Source organism: Phyllobates terribilis, unplaced genomic scaffold, assembly GCF_046119375.1.
Source record: "Phyllobates terribilis strain yellow unplaced genomic scaffold, ASM4611937v1 Scaffold_4__5_contigs__length_816908805, whole genome shotgun sequence".
In the NCBI taxonomy this organism is placed as follows: Eukaryota; Metazoa; Chordata; class Amphibia; order Anura; family Dendrobatidae; genus Phyllobates; species Phyllobates terribilis.
Window position 1 is genome coordinate 573,047,039 of NW_027362764.1, and position 25,351 is coordinate 573,072,389.

The following is a 25,351-nucleotide window of genomic DNA, read 5'->3' on the forward strand; positions in this document are numbered from 1 at the left end:
CATCAGAACTTATTTGTAATTACGTACTTGTGAAGAAGAAAAAGTTGATCAGACTTCATAGTCTAATTTACAGTTCTGACCTTTTCCGAAATTGTGATGTTAACAGGTCCATTGGTAAAAGCATTTCTAGCAAATAAGACATTAACTTATTTATACTAGGTCCCACTTTTTTTGAAACTTTGGTATCCCTATCATAGATATTCTATATCCAAGGCATATTACTTAAAGTGAACCTGACAGCTGATACATGCAGACCGATCCATGGGCAGTAAGAATCAGACACAGGCTGTATGAACTCAGACAAGTATGTTTGACAAAAAAAAACAAAAACATACTTTAAAAGCAGGTGGGTTCCCGGAAGCTTCTCCCCGCTAACTGCCCTGAAGTGACAGGTCTCTGCCTATACACGCAAGTAGGGTATAAGCTGAAAGGATAAGAGAGCGCAAAATAGGGCATTATCTGCTGTGCCGCAGGATGCCAGATACAATGATGCAATGAAAATGTGTAGAGAAGCGGATATGCTGCGCTGCTTGCGTCTCATTAAATAAATATGTCCAGCATAAACTTGAGAATGTGATACGGGTATTGCGGTTTTACTCTCATTGTGCTTCGAAGTACACTAACATCTTCATCAGAAGAACCACAAGTTAATATGCTCACATAGGCAGAGACCTGTTAATCCAGACCAGCTGGATGGGAGAAGCCAACTGGTATCCGCTTGCCCAACTAGTCTGCCGTACAGCTTGTTTCCTGGAGGCTTCTCAAGCATGGTTTTCTCTGAAATGCCGCAGATTTTCAGAGTCAAACATATCTGGCTGAGATCATGCAGCCAGTGTCCGATACATGGATTGGGTAGCACGTCTCAGCAGTCAGATTCACTTTAAAGAGTAACTAAACTTTTTTTTTTTCTTTAATAAATTTTGTCCAGCATGTAACATTATGAGGCTTTGAAAATCACTTCATTAGGGGATTTGTACTCATTGCTGTAAAAACATTGCACGTAAGCGGCTTCAATAACCTGATGTCTGAATGAGGCTGAGGTATACAGATGTCTGCAATATATAGAGAATTCAACAGCCTCAAAGGCTTGTACATACCTCCCACCTTTGAAACATAATAAAGACACATAGTGCACAGCAGCAATTTTTATTTTACGCTATTCCAGCAGCATTACATTGCTTTGGACCTTCTTTATAAGAGCCCATATAAAAGAAATCGTGAAAACTTTAGTCTGAAGAATCCTCACAGCTGGACAATCTCTTTAACCTTTTCATGGGTGGTCCTCCTCCACTTTGTCCTGCTCATGGCTATCTGCAATAGCTAGTTCTAATGCGCTGAGCAAGGAGATAGCCACAAACCACCCAGTAGGGAACTACTGAATTAAGTGGTCAGCTTGGATGATATATGTACAAAGCCAATCCAACCGTTTCGATATTTCGCAACAGAAACTTGAGCAATTTTACCTATAGGATCTCCTGCAGATTTGACATCATTCTCTACCAAACCATCCCCATCAGGCCATGACACAGCCAATGAGTCTGGGAACCTTGGAAAAAGAAAAACAAAGTTTTAGAGCTGATGTCTATATAAGAGAAATTAAATTTAAAAAAATTAGATCTCTCTTGTCCCTGAAGGTGAAGGAAAACACAAAAACTCTGAACTGAAACCCACTTAAATATATATCTCACAAACATACAAACACCTACTTTGACATTTCATCTTCAATGTATTTATTTATAGATGATAGTTTTGCATTACGATCAAGTTTGCAAATGGGTACACTTTTCATCTCATCATATAGTTCTTTCGGTTCCTGAAAAAAACAAAACAAAACAAAAAACAGAAAGAAATAGTATCATGTGCTAGATAGTGATGGGCGAGCACTAAAACGCTTGGGTGCTCGATGCTCGGGTCGAGCAAATTGGAATGCTCGGGTGCTCGACCCGAGCAACGAGCCCAATGTAAGTAGTCTATGGGAAACTCGAGCATTTTTCAGGCAGCTCCCCCCGGCGGTCTGCAGAGGGCCTAAAAATTGCCCAAACTGATGGGAACAGTGCTCAAATTACATTGGAACAGCTTGGAGAAGACGCCAGGTCACTGCTGTCAACAAAGTTGTCAGAGATATTAAGTCACTCACAATAAAACATACAAAAATGAAACCAAAATGGATTTTCCTGGCAAATATGTTAAGGAACACCCTTTCCAAGGTAATGACTTGTATATAAGGCAAAATAAATAACCAAAAACAAAAATACTCCTCCACACCTTGGGCTATGTTCACACGTAGCGTTTTTGATGCTTTTTTTGCACTTTTGCATTGCTTTCAACCGTGACAAATGCATTCACCGGGAAATGTCATTTTAAATTTTTCAACCTTATCTGGCCATGTGGTGTGTGAGACATCATCAGACACATCCTGTTTTATTTATGAAGAAGGGACTCTGAAAGTCACAAAGCCTATTTTTATAGGGCCATCAGGCAGCCTTCACTATTCTTAAAGGGCCAGCTCTCGGCCCTCGCTTTTTTAAATAGACCAAAAGCCGGCTATGCTTTGTTGTTCCCATTACTAAACAGTGGGTCTCCTATACTGTTATTGCGTATGCAGTGAGTGGCAGGTCTGCCCAAAACTTGGACGCACCCCAATACCCCTTTGAAGAGACTTAAGAGGAGGGCCTCCTGAAAACAATGTACCCATTATTAGGAAGTGGGTCTGCCATACTGTTTGCCTATGCAGTGAATGCAAGGGCTGCCAAAAATTGGGAAGCACTCCAATGCACCTTGGAAAAGACGAGGAGGGCGGCCTCATAAAAAAATGTTCCCATTAGAAAGGAGCGGGTCTCCTACACTCGTAATGCCCATGCACTAAGTGAATGGGCTGACAAACGTTTACCCCTGAGGGGTATACATGAACATAATGTATAAACATTTTTTTTTTACGGGCATCATAAACACCCTTTAAAAAAAATTATGTGGGTGTTGCATCCCAGACCACGGTCACCCTGGTGATATGGTGGTGGAGGATGAGGAGAAGGAGGAGGACAAGAGCAAACAGCCAGAAGGAATCAGGAAGCTTATACCCATGTGTGGGTGTGAAAAGGTGCATGGGAATACACCTCCCAAAAAAAGACACTGGATTTAGTTTATGTTACGGTGCTATCATTCGGTGGTGTTGAGAAGTCTGGCCCAATCCAGCCCTTGTTCATTTTTATAAGAGTCAGCCTGTCAGCATTTTCAGTTGACAGGTGGATGCGCTTATCAGTTACAATTCCACCAGCGGCACTAAAAACCCGGTCTGATAAAACGCTAGCGGCAGGGCAGGCCAGGACTCCCAAGGCGTAGAGAGCCAGTTCATCTCATGTGTCCAGCTAGGATACCCAATAATTCTAAGGCACAGAGGAATCACGGAGGACGTTGGCACGGTCGGCAAGGTACTCCCTCAGCATCTTCCCAAACTTTTCACTCCTTGTGAGAGTACCCCACGCCTCAGGGCCTGTGCGATGGAAGGGGCTGAGAAAACTCTCCCAGAACTTTGACAGTGCTCCCTTGCCTCTGCTGGATTGGAGTTGTGTCTCTCTCGCCTGAACTCCTTGGATGTCCAACGAACTGTGACCTCTGCCGCCAGTGTTTTCACATGGGAATTTTTTTTAATAGTTCCGCAAAAAGGGCCTTCTGGTACTGCCCCATTTTTGTAGACCTGTCCGCCTCAGGAATAAGAGATATAAAGTTCTCCTTGTAGCGAGGGTCTAGAAGTGTCAACAACCAGTAATGACTGTCACCCAAAATTTTCAGAACGCGAGGGTCACGGGAAAGGCAGCTTAACAAAATCAGTCATGCGTGTCAGACTACTGACAGACAAGACTTCCGTGTCCTCAACAAGAGGACGACTGACCATGTTCTCCTCCTCCTCCTCCCTGTCCTAAGGCCATCCACGCTGAACAGACGGTATGACATTTGTGCAGGTAGTACTGTCTATAGCGCATGTAACTAGCTCCTGTTCTTCCTCCTCATTGTCACCCAATCCACATTGGGATGAGATGAGGCTGGGCTGTGTGTAATCACCATGTACGGTTCCTTGCTCCATCACATCGTGCGCCGCCTGCAATGCATCCTCTTTGATTGTGAGCAGAGAGCGCTTCAGAAGACAAAGAAGCGGGATGGTGATGCTAATTGTGGCGCCGCTCCCCATCTTGGTGGAGTCTTCAAAGTTTTGGAGGATGGTACATATGTCTGACATCCATGTCCACTCCTGAAGTCTTATGTGTGGAATCTGAACTGAATACCGGACGGCCTTGTTGCTGCTGGTACTCAACAACTGCCCTCGTCTGCTCACAAATCCTTCCCAACATCTGCAGTGTAGAGTTCCAACGCGTGGGGACATCACACCAGTCGGTGAGCCGGAAGCTGCGAACGCTGCTGAAGCTCAGCAAGGGCGGCAGAAGCTGTAGCTGACTTTCTAAAATGGGCACACAGGCGGCGTACTTTGACAAGCAAAATCGGCAGCTCCGGGTAGGTTTTGAGAAACCGCTGAACCACGAGGTTAAGCACATGGGCCAGGCATCGTTCAAGTGTGAGCTCGCCTCAGAGCCGCCACCAGGTTACGGTCATTGTCAGACAGGACCAAGCCTGGCTGTAGGTACAGCGGTGTCAGCCACAGATCTGCCTGCTCTTTTAGAGCTGTGTCCACAACTCTTCAGCATTGTGTGGTTTGTCACCTAAGCATATTAGATTCAGCACAGCCTGTTGCTGCTTGGCTGAGGCAATGCTTGCAGCTTGTGACTGATGGTCATTTCAAAGATGGAGGCTGAAGAAGAGGAGGAGGCTGAGGTCCAGGAGCTGTAGACTGTGGGGGCAACCCTGATTGACCTAGGGCTTGCAATCCTCGACGTCGGGAGGATGTGTTCTGTCCCAAGGACCGACTGGGCCCCGGCTTCCACTATGTTAACCCAGTGTGCAGTCAGCGAGATGTACCATCCCTGCCCGCAAGCACTTGTCCACGTGTCCGTGGTTAGGTGGACTTTCCTAGTAACTGCATTGTTGAGGGCACGGCTAACGTTGTGGGACACGTGCTTGTGTGATGAGGGGACAGCACACCAGGAGAAATTGTGGCAGCTGAGGATTGAGTGCTGAGGGACGGCCGCCGCCATCAGGTTGGAAAGCTTCCGTCTCCACGACCCTAAAAGGCAACATTTCAAGGGGAAGCAGTCGCGAAATGTGGGACTTTAGTAGTGTGGCCTGTGGGGCGTTGGCTGCGTATTTGCGCTTGCGTTTCAAGGACTGGGGTATGGACAAACGAAAGCTGCGCTGGGACAAGGACGTGCTTGCGGATGGTGCTAGTTGAGAGTGTGCAACGACAGGTGCAGGGCAGGAGGCATCTTCGCATGCACTATGGAAAGGGGATTGGCTTGCACACAAAACAGCGGAAGAAGCAGTGGTGTCACATGCAGACACTATTCCTGGACCCTGGGGCTCGGCCCACAAAGTCGGGTGCTTTGCTGCCATGTGCTTGATCATGCTGGTGGTGGTCAGGCTGGTAGTTTTGCTACCCCTGCTGATGCTGGTCTGGCAGGTGGTGCAAATGGCCTTTTTGGGGTTATCGGCAGTCTTTAAAAACAACGAGACTCAGGAAGACCCAACAGTTGTACTGGCAACTCCCGTCGTGTTGATGTTACGGGGAACGATTGTCCGCCTTCTGTCTGCGGCCACCACACTGCTTCTTCCTGCCTGTTGGGGTGCTCCGCCTCCCTCTCCCTGTGTGCTGCTCTCCTCGCTCTGCATGTCCTCCTCCCAGGTTGGGTCAGTTACTATATCGTCCACCACCTCATCTTCCACTTCTGCACTCTGGTCCTCCTCCTGACTTTCTGGCAAATGTGTCTCCTCATTGTACACCTCTTGTGACACTTTCCCACAGTCGCCTTCGTATGACCGTGGCTGCTCATATATTTGGGCATCGCTACATGCGATCTCCTCTTGCTTCGCTTCAAGTGGACCAGGTGAGAGGCCCGAATCGATAAATGGAAAAGTTTACAGCTCTTCAGTGTGTCCAACTGTGGGATCAGTTATCTCTGGGCACTCAGCATGGTGGGAGGTTCAGGGAAAGGAATATGCGGTCCAGACTCACGGCTACTGAGACTTGACCGTGTGGAAGGCAGGGAGGTGGTGGTGGTGGCTAAGTGACTGGAAGCATTATCTGCTATCCAACCAATAATGTTTTCACACTGCTCTGTGTTCTATAGTGGTGTTCTGCGGTCCCCTATTAATTGGAACAGGAAGGTTGAGTGAGAAGCTGTAGGTGTTCGTTGTGGCACAATTTCAGCTTGCCCACGGCCTCTGCATGCACCATCACCAACACGTCCAGTGCCCCGTCCCTTGCCCATTTTAAATGGAGGACAATATCTTCCACTTCACTACAAATGGCTGAATTTGGAGCGAACTTATATGTGATCCGTGTGACGGACAAACCACAGTTTTAAATAGCTGGCCTGTAGGTTACTATTTTTAACAGTGCCGACCTCATGTCAATAAGTTCACTGACACACTGCAAAAAAAAAATTTCAGTATTTTCAGCGCAATTATATGTGATCCGTGTGACGGACAAACCACAGTTTTAAATAACTGGATTTTTAGCGCTTTAATATGGAAAGGACCTGGCTGTATTCTGCAGTGCCAACAAGCAAATGGCACAGAAAAACTGTGTTCTCTGGATTGCTTTTTAAGCAAATAATCAGGATTCAGTTAAAAATAAAAATAATTCGTGGCCCCTGATACCTGGGGCTATTTCTACAAATATCGGTAAAAGCAGCAGTAGACAGAACCGGAATGGACCCTCTTGCTAGGTGCATTGCAGTCTGCTATATACCCTGCCAGCCTGCCTAGCACAGATATCTCTGCAGCTGGATTAGTTCTCAGAAGGACTGTTAGTTGAGATGGATATGTAGAGAATCTTGTAGAATACCTACACTAACTAATAAACAACTGAATCTCTCCATAGCTTAGCAGCACCTCTCCTTACACTGCCTGATTGTGGAGTAGACTGTGACGAGCACGGCGGCACCAGGTCTGATATAGACCTGATAATGCTGTGCGGCCAGCCAATCACTGTAATGCCACAACCAACATGGCTGCGGCATTACAGTGTGTGGCAGACAATCCCTGCATGTTGATTGGGGCTCTAAAGAGCGCCAAACATGCAGTGGAGGGGACCCGAGCTTCAGCCAAGCAACCCTGGAAATACTCGCTGACCACCGAGCATCTCAAGCAGTGAGATGCTCGGATGAGCACTCAACAGTAGCAAGCATGCTCGCTCATCACTAGTGCTAGACTAAAATAAATTCAAAGAAATTTTAATTCCCAGTTCCCACGTGATGGTGACAGTATCCAAAATATAAATTAGGCATAAACAAAAGGCCATTGCAATACAATTCCTGACATCAGTTTTTCATCTTACTACAAATGTTTCAGGGAGCATCAAATTTTTATTACAAATAATACTTGTAAATAAAATATACATAGCTGAAAAAAATATGGGTGGAGGGGGATAGAAGGAACCCCTAATAGCTCACAGGCATATGTCAGGTAGAAAGCTCAAAAAGTAAACACAGCATATCCACCTCTAACAACACTGGTTAAAGGGAACCTGTCAGTAGGATCAACCCTCCAAAGCCATCTATATGGGCATGTATGTCATAGGAATCTGAATAAAGTGATATATCGATATATGTAACCCAATGTCTTATTCCAGAGAAATCCATGCCTTTTGTGTAAGTAAATGAGCGATTCAGGACTATAGGCTCTGATCTCCCTGAGAATCTGCCTAGAGAGATTATTGCAAATGAAAGGGGACATTATAATTACATGTAATCGCTGCTCTCTGCAGAGCTGTGTGTGATTATACCTGACACATCTGCAGGTTCCTCTCAGCTTCAGCTTCCAGCTCACAGCCAGATAGTGTTGCAATACAGCAGAGCTGTGAGAGCTGCAGCAAATGTGTTTGTAATAAGACAAAGTTCAATTCTACAGCTGTGTTTTAGTTACTTGTCTCACACTGGTAATGCCTCCCCTCACTTAAAGTAAGCTGTGGAGGCAGATTCTCAAGATCAGTGTACGGCCCATAGATTTTTGGAGCTATTGTAAATCTCTCTGGAATAAAACATCGGATTGCAAATATCATTTTATTCAACATTCTATGATCTTCAGGTCCATATAGATGGCTTAATAGGATGGATCATACTAACAGATTCCCTTTAAATAGCACGATCATAGACAACAGTGCCTCTACAGAGGGCAGGTAAAGGGAGAAGAAAAGAAAAAGGGTGTATTTCATGGTGTAATGTCATTATTAATATATCTATCATTACCACATAAGGGGAGAGTTTATAAACATTATTCAGCAATTCCAGGCACAAAACCCCCCAAAAACCTTCCCCCTTTCAAGTTCAGCTGCTATAGCATACAGGTTGAAGATACTGTATGCTTTCAGAGTTTGCTCCACTGGGTAATGCATCAAAAAATGTAATTATTACACCCCCAGCAGCAAGTCACTGCAACTGTTGGGTAAATGGGGCATAGGCACTCAGGACATTTATACTGTACTAACTGGACAGTAATTTAACACTTGTACAACTTTTAATCAGCCATCAAGTGCCTTTAACAGCAGAGGGTGGAGCTAAGCTCGTGGCTGTGAACCTATTAAATCCCGCCGTCAATCTCTAACAGCGGCATTTAATACGCGCCGGCTGGGGGTGGGGGCCGTGATGTGATTGCGGGATGCCGATGGGTTGTCATGATCGCCAAGGGTCTGCTGATGACCCCCATGCCTGTTATTATGATCCTCATGTGAAAGCCAGCCTGTAGCTGGCCTTCATAGGAGATCATGATTTTCACTACACATTGCACTGCTATGTATAGTACAAGCGATTGGATGATCGCAGCTTCACATGCCCTAAGGGCACTATTAAATACAGTAAAAAATGAATAAAAAAGTTTTTTTTTTTTTTTTTTTAAAATATGAAACAAAAAAAAAACTACAAAAAATTCAAATCACCCCTTTTTGCCCCATTAAAAATAAACAATTTAAAAAGAGCATTTCATCTCCAAATTTCTAAGTAAAAAAGGAGCTTTATTGATCCATTAAAAAGATATGTAAAAAACACAAGTTTAAAAACAGGACATCCTGAAAAAGTTTCTAACCTAGAAATATTTACAGTTGTTAGTCAAGGTCATGACTATATAATATAGCTCCTGAGCCCCCTCCACAGGTGAGGACCCCCTTCCAAGGACGTGAATACGTCATTTTGCGGGAAGAGGTTAAATTGGTCACCTCATGAAATAGTGGTTGTAGAGCTAAGTAAAAGAATTCTCTGGTTCACCCAGTTGAATTATAACAAATTATAACCTAACCTTTACACAAACTGATATCCCAGCAGTAGAGAGGAGAAATTGAAAAATAAAACCACACTTTACTTAGCTTTGCAGCCACTATTTCATGATGTGGCTAGTTTAACATGCCCAATCTTGTGAAAGATACTCTTATCAGAGGGCACCAGAATCTCATTATCTAGAGGTCACATCAATGCACTCAGGAGCATCATGCTTTCATTGTATTATACTGTGCTAAGGACACTTGGCGCAGCATGCTTTGCTAGAGGCACTGTATGGGGGCTGTGGGGTGAAATTGTGTGGGGTATGGAAGTCACAGTGGGTACACCATACTCTGTGTGGGCGAGGGCATTTTTGGGAGCATCAAACTCCATGATGGCCATGAAAGGGTTATCGTTTGTGAGCACACTAAGGGGCTTCAAGAGGGACACAATTACTGTATATGTGCTGCAATACAATTCGTTTTCCCGTTTCTTAAAGTTGGGAAATATGACCCCACCTACTCGGCTGAATATTTTTTTTCTGTCAATTATAACTTTTGGATGGGCTCAGTGATTTCTATGTACACCACTTTTAAGATAACGGAGTGCAAAGGTGCAAAAAATCTTTTTCTCTTTTTTGGCAATTAAATGTAGAATTCATTGGACACCTTTTCAATTCCAACATGTTAATTTTTTAATACATCTTTATTGCACATCATCTTTCTGCCATCTCATTCAATCCTCCCAACTGACCTATCCATCATAGTCAATGGCTGCCCACTCTCCCCAGTCCATCAAGCTCGCTGCCTTGGGGTAACCCTGGACTCTGATCTCTCTTTCAAACCACATATCCAAGCCTTTTCCACTTCCTGCCGACTCCAACTCAAAAATATCTCCCGGATCCGCACATTCCTCAACCATGAATCTGCAAAAACACTAGTGCACGCCCTCATCATCTCCCGCCTTGACTACTGCAACCTCCTGCTCTGTGGCCTCCCCTCTAACACTCTCACACCCCTCCAATCTATCCTAAACTCTGCTGCCCAACTAATCCACCTGTCCCCCAGCTATTCCCCGGCCTCTCCTCTCTGTCAATCCCTTCACTGGCTCCCCATTACCCAGAGACTCCAGTTCAAAACCCTAACCATGACATACAAAGCCATCCCCAACCTGTCTCCTCCATACATCTGTGACCTAGTCTCCCGATACATACCTGCACGCAACCTCCGATCCTCACAAGATCTTCTTCTCTACTCTCCTCTAATCTCCTCCCCCCACAATCGCATACAAGATTTCTCCCGTGCTTCCCCTCTTCTCTGGAACTCTCTACCCCAACACATCAGACTCTCGTCGACCGTGGAAACCTTCAAAAAGAGCCTGAAGACCTACCTCTTCCGACAAGCCTACAACCTGCAGTAACCACTGCTGCACGACCAGCTCTACCGTCACCTACTGTATCCTCACCCATCCCTTGTAGATTGTGAGCCCTCGCGGGCAGGGTCCTCGCTCCTCCTGTACCAGTTGCTGTCACATAGTGTTCAAGATTATTGTAATTTGTTCTTGTATGTATACCCCTTTTTCACATGTAAAGTGCCATGGAATAAATGGCGCTATAATAATAAATAATAATTGCATGAATGCTTTGTTTCTCGGTTACAGAGCTCTCAATCCATTTCGTGGACAGAGGTAAATGGTTTAAATGCATAGATAGAATTTTAGTTTTACCATCATTAGTGGTAATCATTTCTTGCGAAATGCGTGATGGGAAAGTTGGGTCTCTGGCACCCTCCTTTTGTGTTCTTTTACACTTTGATGGTATTTTTGGTAACCAGTATTAGATTTTCCTTATTGTCAGTATTGAACAGTAAACAGGAGGGAATACCCCAAATGTTCATGTCGATACAGTTGCAAAACTGATGCAAGAAGAGTGGAATTCAGGAAGTATGATTAGAGTATTGACAATTGCTTAACATCTTTTATATTATGCCATCTAGTGGTTAATTTGTGTTATCTTAAGGCATTATTTTCATTTCCAAGTGTTCTCCATTTTACCAGTCCAATTTTCTATTTTTTTGTGTGACATCTTTCTGTAGATTTATTGATTTCGTTATCTATATAAGCATTTATTAATTGCTTATAATAAAGCATCTGCTTTGGTATATTTGCCTTGCACTATATGTTTTCTGTGCATTTATACTGCCACTACGGATCCTTATATATTCAACCCAATCTAACAACAAAACATATAGACCTTCAGGTTTTTTCTTTGCAGTCAGTATGCTTTAGTGCATATAAAAAGGTGTGGCCGCCCTTTTTCTGGGCTGAGACGTTCATTCTGCCTCGGTTTTATGCTTACACTAGAGATCCAGTCTCTCTGCCCTTGTCCATATTTATGTCACTTGACAAATGGTAAGGTTTTTAATATTAGAGTTAGGACTGTCCCATAAGGGTTGCCGTGACGTTGCGAGATGGCTTTCACATTATTTTGATCAAAATTATGTTAACTAAATACCCTTTATTATTTATTATTATTTTTGCACTGTGCGATTTATACATTTACTTTCAGTTATTTGGGTATTTTTCTTGTCTTTGGTTTCTTTCTGTTTAATGGCCTTGTGTCAACATGCATTTACATTTTGCATGCACATCAACTCACTTTTCAGTTCAGACCTTCAGGTTTTTATATACAATAGAGTATATAATAAAGTAGCACTACATTTATTAATGAGCGAACGTGCTCGGTGATAATCGGATATTATATTGCTCATCCATAGACTTTTACATATTCTTGGGTAGATTTCGGTGCTATATAAGCCTCAAAAAACTTGTTCAAAATTTTATTGGTATTATATTGCTCACCCATAGAATATTCTATGGTCTGGAGTACATTTCGTTGGTATATACCCCTCAAAAGTGCATAGCCTTTATGAATCTAGGAGTTACCCTAAATGACAATTTGAACAGATTGTTTATGAGGCCCTCATTTAATGTCTAATACAGGGTGCATCGGAGTCCCTCTGAGTCCCTCATTTTTGGCAGTTCTTGCTTTCTTCATAAATGAAACTGAAATGTACCATTTTTTTATAAAAAAAACAACTAGTTTTAGTTTACCTAAATCATAATTTTTTAAAAATCTTTTTTAAAATGTGGCCTTCTTTACAAGTCATTGTACAGGAAAAAATTGTTCTTAACATTTTTATTCCTGTAAAATGCAATTCTTGTTGGTTTGGAATGTTTTATTGTCAGTCCTTAAAGTGGAGTAAAAGTGTGAAACCATTGTGTTCTCAGCAGCGATCTGGGAGTCCGAAATGCGTTCAGGGGTCTTTACCCATGCTGTTCTCCTACCATTCAGCACTTTTTCCATCCATTGGAACATTTTCACTAACCCCCCAGACCTCTTCGTAGGGTTTGCTGGAAAAATTCTTGGTTTTCCCATCGACTCATTATGCTTGTTACTCGTAATGAGCATAAGAGAATTAGGATTTGCTCGGTTCGAGCACCGAAGCATTTTCGTGCTCGCTCATCTCTAACTGCCATCAAAGTTTTTATCCTCTTAAAACATTGCAATCATCATATTATATAGCACTGCGTACTTACAATTGCTCATTTTGCCCTTCTACCCAGATAATTATTTTCTTTTCCATTAGATCCATGACATCACATGATTAACCCCTTCGCAACCCTGGGATTTTCCGTTTTTTTGTATTTTCGTTTTTTGCTCCCCTTGTTCCCAGAGCCATAGCGTTTTTATTTTTTGGTCAATATGGCCGTGTGAGGGCTTATTTTTTGCGGGATGAGTTGTACTTTTCAACGCCATTGCTAGTTTTACCATATCGTGTACTGGAAAACGGGAAAAAAATTCCAAGTGCGGTGAAATTGCAAAAAAAGTGCAATACCACAGATGTTTGGGTTTTTTTTTTATATTTTTTTTACCACGTTCACTGAATGCCAAAACTGACCTGTCATTATTATTCTCCGGGTCATTACGAGTTCGTAGACACCAAACATGATTCTTTTTTATTTAAGTGGTGTAAAAAAAATTCCAAAGTTTGATAAAAAAAAAAAAAATGGCGCCATTTTCCGAGACCCATAGCGTCTCCATTTTTCGGGATCTGGGGCTGGGTGAGGACTTATTTTTTGCGCGCTGAGCTGAAGTTTTTATTGATACCATTTTTGGGTAGATTCGATGTTTTGATCGCTCGTTATTGCATTTTATTGCAATGTTGCGGCGACCAAAAAACGTAATTCTGGCGTTTAGAAATTTTTTCTCATTACGCTGTTTACCGATCGGATTAATTCTTTTTTACATTGATAGATCGGGCGATTGTAAAAGCAGCGATACAAAATATGTGCATGTGGTTTTTTTTTTTATTATTTTATTTTGAATGGGACGAAAGGGGGGTGATTTAAACTTTTATATTTTTTAATTTTTTTATTTTTTATTTTTAAAAACTTTTTTTTTTTCACTTTTAACTTGCTTCTATAGTCTCCATAGGGATACTAGAAGCAGCACTTGTCTGATCACCTCTGCTACATAGAGGTGATCAGCAGATCACCTCTGTGTAGCAGAAATGGTCCTGTGCTATGAGCGCCGACCACTAGGTGGCGCTCATAGCGATCAGCTCATGACAACCACTGGAGTCTGCTGCAGACCGAAGGTTGTCATGCCCACCCATCAGTGACCCGCGATCACATGACGGCGTCACCGATGGGCGGGGTAAGTGACGCGTTTCCGGCGCGGCGATGTTAAATGCAGTTGTCAGAGATTGACAGCGGCATTTAACATGTTAACAGCCGCGGGTGGATCGCGATTCCACCCGTGGCTGTTGCGGGCACATGTCAGCTGTAATAATCAGCTGACATGTGCCCGGTTCAGTGCGGGCTCAGCACCGGAGCCCTCATTGAACCGGGGGTTACAGCCTTGTGCGTACAAATACGGCACAGGCTGTAAAGTGGTTAAAAACTGACTAGCTGAATACGTCTAAGCTCTATGTAGAAACAGGAGTTTAATTTTCCCTGCATGAGTCATAAGTCACTGCAAAAGTCCCTGGCAGAGGGAGCAGCTGGGTCAGGAGTTGAAGAGAGGAGTGATAAATGCAGGGAAAAAAGACTTCCTGTTTCTACTTTGAACAAAGAAAAGAGAATAATTTACTGGGTAGAAAGGCAAAATGAGCAATTGTAAGTACACAATGCTATATAAAATGATGACTGCAATATATTAAGAGGATAAAAACTTTGATGGGAGGAGTGCTTCTTTAAGAACACAGCTGCATCAGAAGCTGTTGACAGCAATGTATTTCTAAAGCTAGTGAATGGCTGGTGGCAGAATGGAGTTCTCTACATGACCAGTCCAATTCTTAATAGAATACATACCAAAGCAATCTGAACCTCTCCCCCTGTAGCGTAAACATCACCATCGTGGTTTCCATAAAGGAAAAACTTGACTATACTTCCGTAAATTAGAGGTGCAGTTTTGACGGTTTTTACCTGTAACCAAAAACAGATGGTAGCATTAAAAGGGAAATAATGAAAGCATAGCTGTGATAAATGAATACAACTTTTTTTTTTTTACCAGGCAAGATGTAGTTTTTACAATTTTTGCTTTATTTTTTTAAGGTACATATGATATTTTATGACTTTTTATTCCATTTTTGGTCACACTGGAATTCTGTTTTCTTTTCTGTGTTCACCAAGTGGGATAAAGATATAAATTTATAGTTTTACTATTTATACATACTAATCACATTTAAAAAAATAAAAATATTTTTTTGTTGTCATTCTGAGGGCTATTTCACTTTTTGCTTAGAGAGCTGTGAGGGGATTGGGAAACACAGGATTTTCATTTTTAATTTATTTTATGTAAAGCGATAGTCACATCTCTAAGATCCTATCCCAATATGTAGTAGGTGTAATAATATTAGCAAATACCTCTAATGAGAAAAGTAGTATAGTTTTTCTGATTCGCTATGTCTCTTTCCTCATGTGCAGAGCATTGCAGGACCTTAGTTTTCTGAGGAATACCCCACTAATGTTACATGAGGCAAAATTAACAAAAATTTTGGTGAAGGTTTTGTCTTATAGTTTTTTTTCTTATTTTGCAGTGTTAAGAGTGAAAACCAATAATATAAATAATGGTATATCGTTCTGCATGCACAGTAATACCAGTTGTCTGTCTTTTTGGGTTGTTCGTTTTATCCAATGACTCCAAAATATGAACGTATATAATTTTTTTTTTAATTTACAGTATTTAGTCCCATATCCTTTGATAATACACTGCATTAGGACGTGAATAGATATTGCTGTGACGGGAAATGGTTAATGACCAATTTGTTTTGTTTTTGTCTCTTCACGTTTCAGCTCTTATAACCATTTTTTTTTTTACTGATGGGGCAGTATAAGGCCTCGTTTTATGTGGGAGAAATTGTATTTTCCAGAAATGTTTTGGAATGCATAGAAATGATTGTGTAATTTATAGAATTTTTGCGTCACAAATATAATATTTTTGTATTTTTATTTTTTTACTGCTCATGTTTCACACTAAATAACCTATTGAATGAAGTCTTCAAGTTATTGAAGTTGTTTGAATGTAAAATGCGAAAAAACACTGACATTTGTGAAAGGGGGGCATTTTGTAATCCTATCGCCCCAGATACAGGGAAAAATAGGAATGCGGTTGAGGTGAGTAGAATATTTTGTTAATTTTTTTTGTTTTATGGTCATTCACTTGTGGGGAAAATATGTAGTGCCAAAACTACTATGTGTGTTGAAGGGAGATTGTAGGGGCCCTTATTACTGAGTGTGGAGGGGGGCTATGGGGACATAATACTGTCAGGGGAAGCTGTGGAGAATTATATTGTTGGGGGGATGGGCTATGGCACCATCATACTTTGTGTGATACAAGGGCTAAAGAGCAGGAGCAGTATGATTTACTATTTTTTATAAACTTTATAAAAAAGCAGTAATTTATTTGGTTTGGATTAGCTGCTACTGATAAGAATGCATGCTACAATAAGCCCTATCTTAACATTTATTAGCAGTAGCAGCTTGTAATATTATTTCGTTCTGCTCAATAATAAGTGAAACAAATGATATGTATAATAATAATAATAATAATAATAAATAACAGACTTATTTTCAGGTTATTATCGGTTCAGCCCTCCACAACAGTCATGGTCTCTATTGTGGCCCCTTTGGAAAATTAATTGTTCACCCCTGTTTTAGAGGTGGCACAAGTCACTGGAAAAGCTTATCTGGGTCTGCAAGGACCCAGCAGGTCTGCAAAGCCGGACAGACACCTACGATTGTGTTATAGAATGTGTACTGAGAGAATCAGCATTGTTCGTTCGGCAGCCAGCAATAAGGACAAAAAAAAAAAATCAGTAATAAAAAACCTCAGTCTTCTCCTCAGGGTCTCCAGCTGTGTGACTTGTATTCATAAACCAAAAATTTGTACAGAACAATCAAGCACTGGCTGACAATATACACACTCTGCTACTGTAATAAAACTCACCAGCTGTCCAGTCTTAAAAGTCTTTCCATCCCACTCAATGGATGTAAAGGTTGCCCAAGGACTCTGCATACGTTTTGATGCAATTTCCTGTCGGTTAACTGTACCTTTGAAACTAGAAAACTTTATTTGTTTGTCATATTTTTCATGGCACGCTTTTAACCACATCGCAAATTCTTTGTCAATTTTTACTCTTTGATCCTGCCAAAAGGTAAGAAAAAAAATATACTGAATATATGAATTACAAGTTTTTAAAACAAAAGTGAAATACTATTAAATATCAGACACAAAACTGTTGATCAACCTGGCAAGTAAAATAAAAAAAAAAATTACATAACCGTATGCTATTAAAGACTCTGCATATGTGGCATATTTGTTTGCATTAACCCTTTGTCGCCGAAGCCTGTTTTCACCTTCATGACCAGGCCAAATTTTTCAAATCTGACCAGTGTCACTTTATGTGGAAATAACCCTGGAACGCTTTAACATATCCAGTGATTCGGAGAATGTTTATTTTGAGATACATTGTGCTTTGTGACTGTGGTAAATTTATGCTGATATGACAAACTTGCATACATTCATGAAAATATAGGAAATTTGATGAAAATTTAAAAAATATGAATTTTTCTAACTTTCAATTTTGTGCCCTTAAAATAGATAGTCATACCACACAAACAATTACGGTAATAACATTTCCCATGTCTACTTCACATCAGCATCATTTTAAAAAAAAAAACATCATTCTTATTAGTACAGCATTAGAAGAGATAAAACTTTAACAGCAACTTTTCAATGCAAATTAGTAAACCTGTTTTTTTAGGGACCACATCACTTGTGAGTACTTAAGGCTATGTGCCCACGTTGCATTTATGCAGCAGAAAATTTCTGCTGCATAAATGCAAGTCCTCTCCCGGAAAAACGCATGCGGAATTCCGCACGCGTTTATCGCGCATTTTTCGCGCGTTTATCACGCGTTTTCCACATGCGGAATTGCCTTGCGTTTTTTATGCATTGGACAAAGGCAATTCCGCTTGCGGAAACGCAAAATTAAATGACATGCTGCGGATTTTTGAACGCAGCATAAACGCTGCGGAAAAATCCGCAGCATGTGCATAGAAGTTGCGGAAACCCATTGGGGATCATGGGGTGCGGGTTACCAAGCGTTTCCGCTGCGGAAATTCCGCATCAAAAACGCTTGTAAAACGCTACGTGGGCACACAGCCTAAGGGTGTCAGAACAGCAGAATCCCCACAAAAATGGGAATGTAGTTTTATTTGTGTTTTACTGGTATTTGAATTTATAATGTGGAGGCATTTGTAGCTTGTGCAGAGCACATCAGGGGGCGATATGGTGGTGTAATAACAGACTAAATCATAAAATCAATAATTCATGGATGAGTGGGACAGTTTGAGGCTGTGTGGCCATGATGCGTTTTTTTAAGCGTTTCCGCAGCAGCAATTCCGCTGCAGAAAGCTTACAAAACGCTTGGTAGAAGGCCTGCCATGTTCCCCAATGTTAATCCGCATGTGCTGTGCACATGCTGCGGAAATTTCCGCTGCAGATTATCATTGTGGAAAAATACGCAGAACTACCAATTATTTTGTGGAAGCGCTGCGTTTTCACCCCCACTGACTTGCATTGGAACGCATGGAATCCGCATCACTGGATCTGTACATGCGGAATCCATGCGTTTCAATGTGCGGATGGTACCCAGGTTTGGAGAAGAGGAGACTCTCCTCCGGACCCGGGTACCATAGTACCTGTAAAAAAAAAGAATAAAATAAAAAATAAATATTATACTTACCTTCTGATGGCCCCCGGTGTCTTTGTCTTGGCTTGCCGGCAGATCGCGGTGGACTCAAGGACCTGCCATGACGTCATTTAGTCATGTGACGGGTCACGCAACTGCTGACGTCGGCAGGTCCTTTAGAGTACCGCGAGCTGCCGGCAAGCCGAGACATCGGATAAAGACTCCGGGGGCCATCAGAAAGTAAGTATAATATTTACATTTTACCATTCTTTCGGTCACACTATATAAATCCATGCAGGTTGCATAGATTTATATAGTGTGACCAAGTTGTCAAGCACTCTCCAAGTGATGCTAAAATCGCTTGGAAAGCGCTTGACAAGCCGCATGCGGAAATGCATGTGAAGAACACTTCACTTCCGCTTGTCCCTAGGAGGAAAAACGCATGTACAATCCGCATGTACAAACGCTCAGGAAAAAATCCGGAGCATTTCCGCCTCGTGGGCACATAGCCTGAAACAGTCTTTTATGCACAGGTCAGGTTTGTGAACGTGGGCAGGAGTCACATTGTCAAGTGGTGTCCTTTCTTATTCTTCTTCTGTAAAACACTTTGCACCTTTCTTGCAGTTCTGAAGGACCTCACAGTGGAAATATTGCCCTGGTACAATATGGGCACCTTTAGTTGCTGTTGTACTTGAAGTCTTCCCCTTCCTGACATCCAAACATTCAGACCTTTATTACTATCTCATGAAACTGAGGGAATGTGCTAGTATGGCCAAGCATATCGGGATGGCACAGTATAACGTTTACGTGCTATCAATACGATGTGCACGGCCAACTTTTTTTTACCAGTTCTGTTTTTCGCATTGTACTAAAAGACTTGAGGGCTTGATCAGAGAGATCACCTCCTCCCATGTTCTTATAGTACCCTAGGGCAGTCTGGTTTGGGGATCTGTGTTGAGGTGCTTCCATTTCCATGTATTATGGTCAAGATAAGGACATACCGTATTCTTGACCATCAGTAGGTTGTCAATACGTTGGGCCCTTTTCTCAGTAGCCCAATTAGCAACCTTAGGAAGCCTCTCTTGTTTTTGCGCACAACACTACATGCTGTGGTAGCTCTGGCAGAAAGGGACTTAAAAGTGCGATGCTGGTGTAGAAGTTTTCCAGGTAAAGCCACAGCCCCACTATCAGTATTCGTTCAGTATTTTTTCTCAGGAGTGGGAGCCAAAACCAGGTGAGGAACAATCAGAGAAAAGCTATAATAGAAACTAGTGCATAAACTCTACATTTATTACCCACTCCTGGTTTTGTCTCCCACTTCTGAGAAAAAATACTGACCAAATACTGATAGTGGGGCCGTGGCCTAAAGGTGGTTACCCTGGTCCAGCAGCGAGTGCATCAATTTTCACACAATTTTGTCACTCACTTCCAAGACAGGGGGACATTCAGGGTTTCTATCTAGGTGTACCTCCTTCATAAACCCAACATATGTGGGTGTACCCTGAGGTGCTCTAATCCAGTTCACCCATTGTGATTCTGTAACTTGCCTTCTTACTGGTTAAGTATTATCAGAACTTTAAGGGAGTCAGTCAGTAAGATGAACCCTCCTAAGCCGTCTATATGGGCATGAAGGTCATAGGAAGCTGAATAAAATGATACTTTGATATTTGCAACCCGATGTTTTTTCCAGAAAAATCCACTCTTTTATTATATGTAAATGAGCTGTTCAGTACTATGGGCCGGACACTGATCAGCAAGAGAATTTGCCTCCAGAGATTATTGTAAATGAAAGGGGGTCTTTAGCAGTGTGATATATGATGACTGACACTTTGTTCTCATAATCACACAAGGCTATGCGGTGAGATCAGAACACACAAACAAACAAACACACACAAAGCCTGTGAGGTGAAAGCTGAAGCACTATAAGAGGACAACTGCAATGCAAATGTATTAGTACAACAGAAAAGGTTTCATATTTTAATTATATTTTCATAAATTAAAAAAAAAAAAATTAGACCTAAGTGTATTACTATAGGAAGTACAATGTATACGATAAAAAAACAAAACAATCACCACATAAAGTGACAAGTCAGATTTTAAAAATGTGACCTAATCAGGAATTTGAAAACAGGCTTCAGCGGTAAGGGGTTAACAAAGAATTAATAAACTGAATATCATCATTGAAAGGGAACCTGTATGGTCTGCTAACGCAATAAACCTGCAACTAAAACAAGACATGCTTCTCCCGGTCCACTGGCGAATACGCTTTTCCTGGTATCTGGCATGGACTTCAGTGAAGTCACATCAACAGGGTAGCAACCAAACAGTAAGCTCAGCAGCTCTGAAAGGGGAGAAAGTCTACACGGTAACATACTGCTAGAGTCGCTGAGCTCATTGATTGGCTGCCTGGCTGCCGTGCTGTCAAGGTGACATCAGCTCCACAGCCAATACCGAAAACAGTGGTTGAGACACGCTGGTACATGCGGGTATAAATACATACCTACAGTAATGGCTGAATGTGTATTGGAACAACATTAAAAAACAAAAAGAAAAAACGGCAAGTTGGACATCATTTCACACAAAACAGTAAAAATGAGCTGTACAAAATTGTTGACACCTTTCCAAAAGTGTGGGTAAACAACTCTGTCTCAAGCATGTGATGCTGGTTCAAACTCACCAGTAGCAAGTAACAGGTGTGAGCAATATGAAAATCACACCTGAAACCAGACAAAAAGGGGAGAAGTTGACTCAATCTTTGCATTGTGTGTGCCACAATAAGCATGGAGATCGGAAAGATGATAAGAGAACTGTCTGAGGACTTGAGAACCAAAATTGTTGAAAAATATCAACAATCTCAAGGTTACAAGTCCATCTCCAGAGATCTTGATGTTCCTTTGTCCACGGTGCGCAATATAATCAATCAAGAAGTTTACAACCCATGGCACTGTAGCTAATTTCCCTGGACGTGGACAGCAGAGAAAAATTGATGAAAGGTTGCAATGCAGGATAGTCCGGATGGTGGATAAGCAGCCCCAATCAAGTGCCAAAAAAATTCAAGCTGTCCTGCAGGCTCAGGGTGTATTAGTGTCAGTGCAAACTATCCGTCGACATTTGAATGAAATGAATCGCTATGGCAGGACACAGGAGGACCCCACTGCTGACAGACATAAAAAAGCTAGACAACTGCAGTTTGCCAAAATGCACGCAAGTAAGCAAAAATCCTTCTGGGAAAGACAGAGTCTTGTAGACATAGGAAACCAAGAAATAACTTTTTGGTAAAGCACATCATTCTACTATTTACCGAAAACGGAATGATGCCTACAAAGAAAAGAACACAGTACCTACAGTCTAATATGGTGGAGGTTCAAAGATATTTTGGAGATAGATGCTGGGAAAGGAAGTTATTTCTGCGCTCTCTGGACTCATGACAAACCATTAGTATGGATAAAAATTTAGGTTTACTGTCAATAAACCTACATTTTATCCATACTAATGGTTTGTCGTGACTCTAGAGTGCGCAGAAATAACTTCCTTTCCCAGCATCTGGAGTACAGGCTTTATAGGTATTGTATTCCACACAACTTTACTAGGTGAGCAGTTTTTAATACTTCTGTAACAAATATTAATTTGATAAGATCCTATTGCGCTCTTGCATTTTTCCAAAGATATTTTGGGGTTGTTTTGCGGCCTCTGGCACTGGATGCCTGGACTGTGTGCAAGGCATCATGAAATCATGGGAGATTTTGCTAAATGAAATTCTTACTGCACAATCAGTAACAATCCCAAAAAGAAGGAGAAATTGGAAGGATTTAAAAGAGACCCGGATGGATGAACACAGAACTTAAACACTTACTAAAAAGAAAAAACAAATGTATATCAAATGAAAAGAGGGAGGTATCTCTAAAGAAGAATAAAATGCTGTCAGGGAATGCAGCACAAGCGTTAGGAGAGCAAAAGCCAGTAATGAAGTGAGGCTTGCAAGGGAGACCAAAAGCAATTAAAAAAAAGATTTTGGGGGTATGTCAAAAGAAAAAAGAAAAGTCAAAGACGCTATAGGATATTTAGAGGATGAAAAGGGTGAATTGGTCAAAAATGATGTTGAGAAGGCAAAACTTTTAAATTCCTATTTGCATCTGTGTTCTGTAAGAAAGTAAATGCAACATCAACTGATTTTCACTGTGCTATTGCAGGAATAGAAGAATCCACACTATCTATAAACAAACAGAGATGGTGAGGGAACACAGCTAATTTAAATGAATTCATATCTCCTGGTCCAGATGAATTACATCCCAGGGTACTGAAAGAGATAGCAGAGGAAGTTGCAGAACCACAAGGCTTAGTCTTGGCCCCAGTGTTTGTTCAAGATTTTCATAAATTATCTAGATAAGGGAACTGAAGATAAACTAAACAAATTTGCAGATGATGCAAAGCTAGGAGGGATAGCCAATAGTGTTGAGCGAATTTGTTCGGCATTTCAAATTTGTGTTCGTGGTTCCGGCTTGTTCGCGCAAAAAAATCGGCTCCTCCCACGAACATCCCTGATTTGCCACGCTGTCATGCAGATAACATCTGTTGATTAAAATCAACAAAAGTTGATTTTAATCACTAGATATTGGAATAATAATAATTTCCACAATTACATGTTTAAATAAAATGTTCCTGTGCTGAGATAATAGCCAACACTAGAGAAGACAGACAAAGGATTCAGAAGGATCTAGAGAAGCTTGAACAATGGGCAGCGACTAATAGAATGGTATTTAACAGGGAAAAATGCAAGATTCTACACCTGGACAAAAAAAAGAAAATGACATCTACAGAATGGGAGGAATAGAAATAAGCAACAGCACATGTGAAAAGGATTTGGGTATACTTATCAATCACAGACTGTACATGGGTCAACAGTGTGATGCAGCAGCAAAAAAGGCAAATATAATTCGGGGATATATTAAGAAAAGCATAGAATCTAGATCACGTGAAGTAATTATCCCCCCTCTAGGCCTCCTTGGTCAGACCTCATATCGAATACAGTGTCCAGTTCAGGGCACGACATTTTAAAAAAAGATATAGAAAAACTGGAGCAAGTTCAGAGAAGAGCTACCAGGATGGTGAGCGGACTGCAAATTATATCCTACGAGGAATGATTAAAGGGTCTGGGAATGTTTAGCTTGCAAAAAAGAAGGCCAAGAGGAGACTTAATAGCTGTCTACAAATATCTGTAGGAATGTCACAGTGTAGAGGGGTCATCCTTAATCTCATTTGTACATGGAAAAACGAAAAGCAATGGAATGAAACTAAAAGGGAGAAGATACAGATTAGATATTAGAAAAAACTTTTTAACAGTGAGGGTGATCAATGAGTGTAACAGGCTGCAACGAGGCAGACCTTAGTCCGAGATGGTTTAGTGAATCGTGTATTGAGCTTGGGGTTGGACACGATGACCCTGGAGGTCCCTTCCAACTCTAAAATTCTATGAAATCTGAAAATTACCAAAGGATTTTGGGTTGCAGGGTAGTGCTCAGGGTCAGAAAGCGGGGTTTGCGTCTTAGGTCATGGGTCTTCCAGCAGGACAATAACCCCAAACATACTTCAAGAAGCACCCAAAAATGGATGGAAACAAAGTTCTGAAGTGGCTAGAAATGAGTCTGGATCTAACTCCCATTGAACAACTGTAGAGAGATCTTGAAATTGCTGTTGGGATAAGGCACCCTTCACATATGAGACCTGGAGCAGTTTGCAAAAGAAGAGTGGTCCAAAATTCCAGTTGAGATGTGTAAGATTATTGATGGTTATAGGAAGCGACTGATTGCAGCTATTTATTCCAAAGGATGTGCAACTAAATATTAAGTTGAGGGTGCCAACAATTTTGTTCAGCCCATTTTTGGAGTTGTGTGTGAAATTATGTCCAATTTGTCTTTTTTTCCTCTGGTTTTTTTGTGTTATTCCAATACACACAAAGGAAATAAACGTGTATAGCAAAACGTGTATTTGCAATAATTTTCTGGGAATACTTCACTTTCTGAAACAATTTCAAGAGTGCCAACACTTTTGGCCATGACTGATTGTAATTTATTACCGTCATACTCTTCAAATGTACAGTATAGACCAAAAGTTTGGACACACCTTCTCATTTAAAGATTTTTCTGTATTTTCTTGACTATGAAAATTGTACATTCACACTGAAGGCATCAAAACTATGAATTAACACATGTGGAATTATATACTTAACAAAAAGTGTGAAACAACTGAAAATATGTCTTCTATTCTAGGTTCTTCAAAGTAGCCACCTTTTGCTTTGATGACTGCTTTGTACACTCTTGGCATTCTCTTGATGAGCTTCAAGAGGTAGTCACCGGAAATGGTTTTCACTTCACAGGTGTGCCCTGTCAGGTTTAATAAGTGGGATTTCTTGCCTTATAAATGGGGTTCGGACCATCAGTTGTGTTGTGCAGAGGTCAGGTGGATACACAGCTGATAGTCCTACTGAATAGACTGTTAGAATTTGCATTATGGCAAGAAAAGAGCAGCTAAGTTACGTAAAACGAGTGGCCATCATTACTTTAAGAAATGAAGGTTAGTCAGTCCGAAAAATTGGGCAAACTTTGAAAGTGTCCCCAAGTGCAGTTGCAAAAACCATCAAGCGCTACAAAGAAACTGGCTCGCATGAGGACCGTCCCAGGAAAGGAAGACCAAGAGTCACCTCTGCTTCTGAGGATAAGTTTATCCAAGTCACCAGCCTCA

The 25,351-nt window shown here is 41.4% G+C and overlaps 1 protein-coding gene across 2 annotated transcripts in view; it reads right to left on the reverse strand.

Moving 5' to 3' along the window:
- SMCHD1 (structural maintenance of chromosomes flexible hinge domain containing 1) overlaps positions 1 to 25,351 on the reverse strand; it is a 266,367-nt gene that overhangs the window by 160,450 nt on the left and 80,566 nt on the right. For both annotated transcript variants that reach the window (XM_073679119.1, XM_073679120.1), the window contains exons 13-16: positions 16,867 to 17,064; positions 14,730 to 14,843; positions 1,707 to 1,813; positions 1,464 to 1,546 (exon numbers count right to left, since the gene is read on the reverse strand). In XM_073679119.1, coding sequence (XP_073535220.1) covers positions 1,464 to 1,546; positions 1,707 to 1,813; positions 14,730 to 14,843; positions 16,867 to 17,064 — 502 coding nt within the window. The remainder of the gene's footprint in view (positions 1 to 1,463; positions 1,547 to 1,706; positions 1,814 to 14,729; positions 14,844 to 16,866; positions 17,065 to 25,351) is intronic.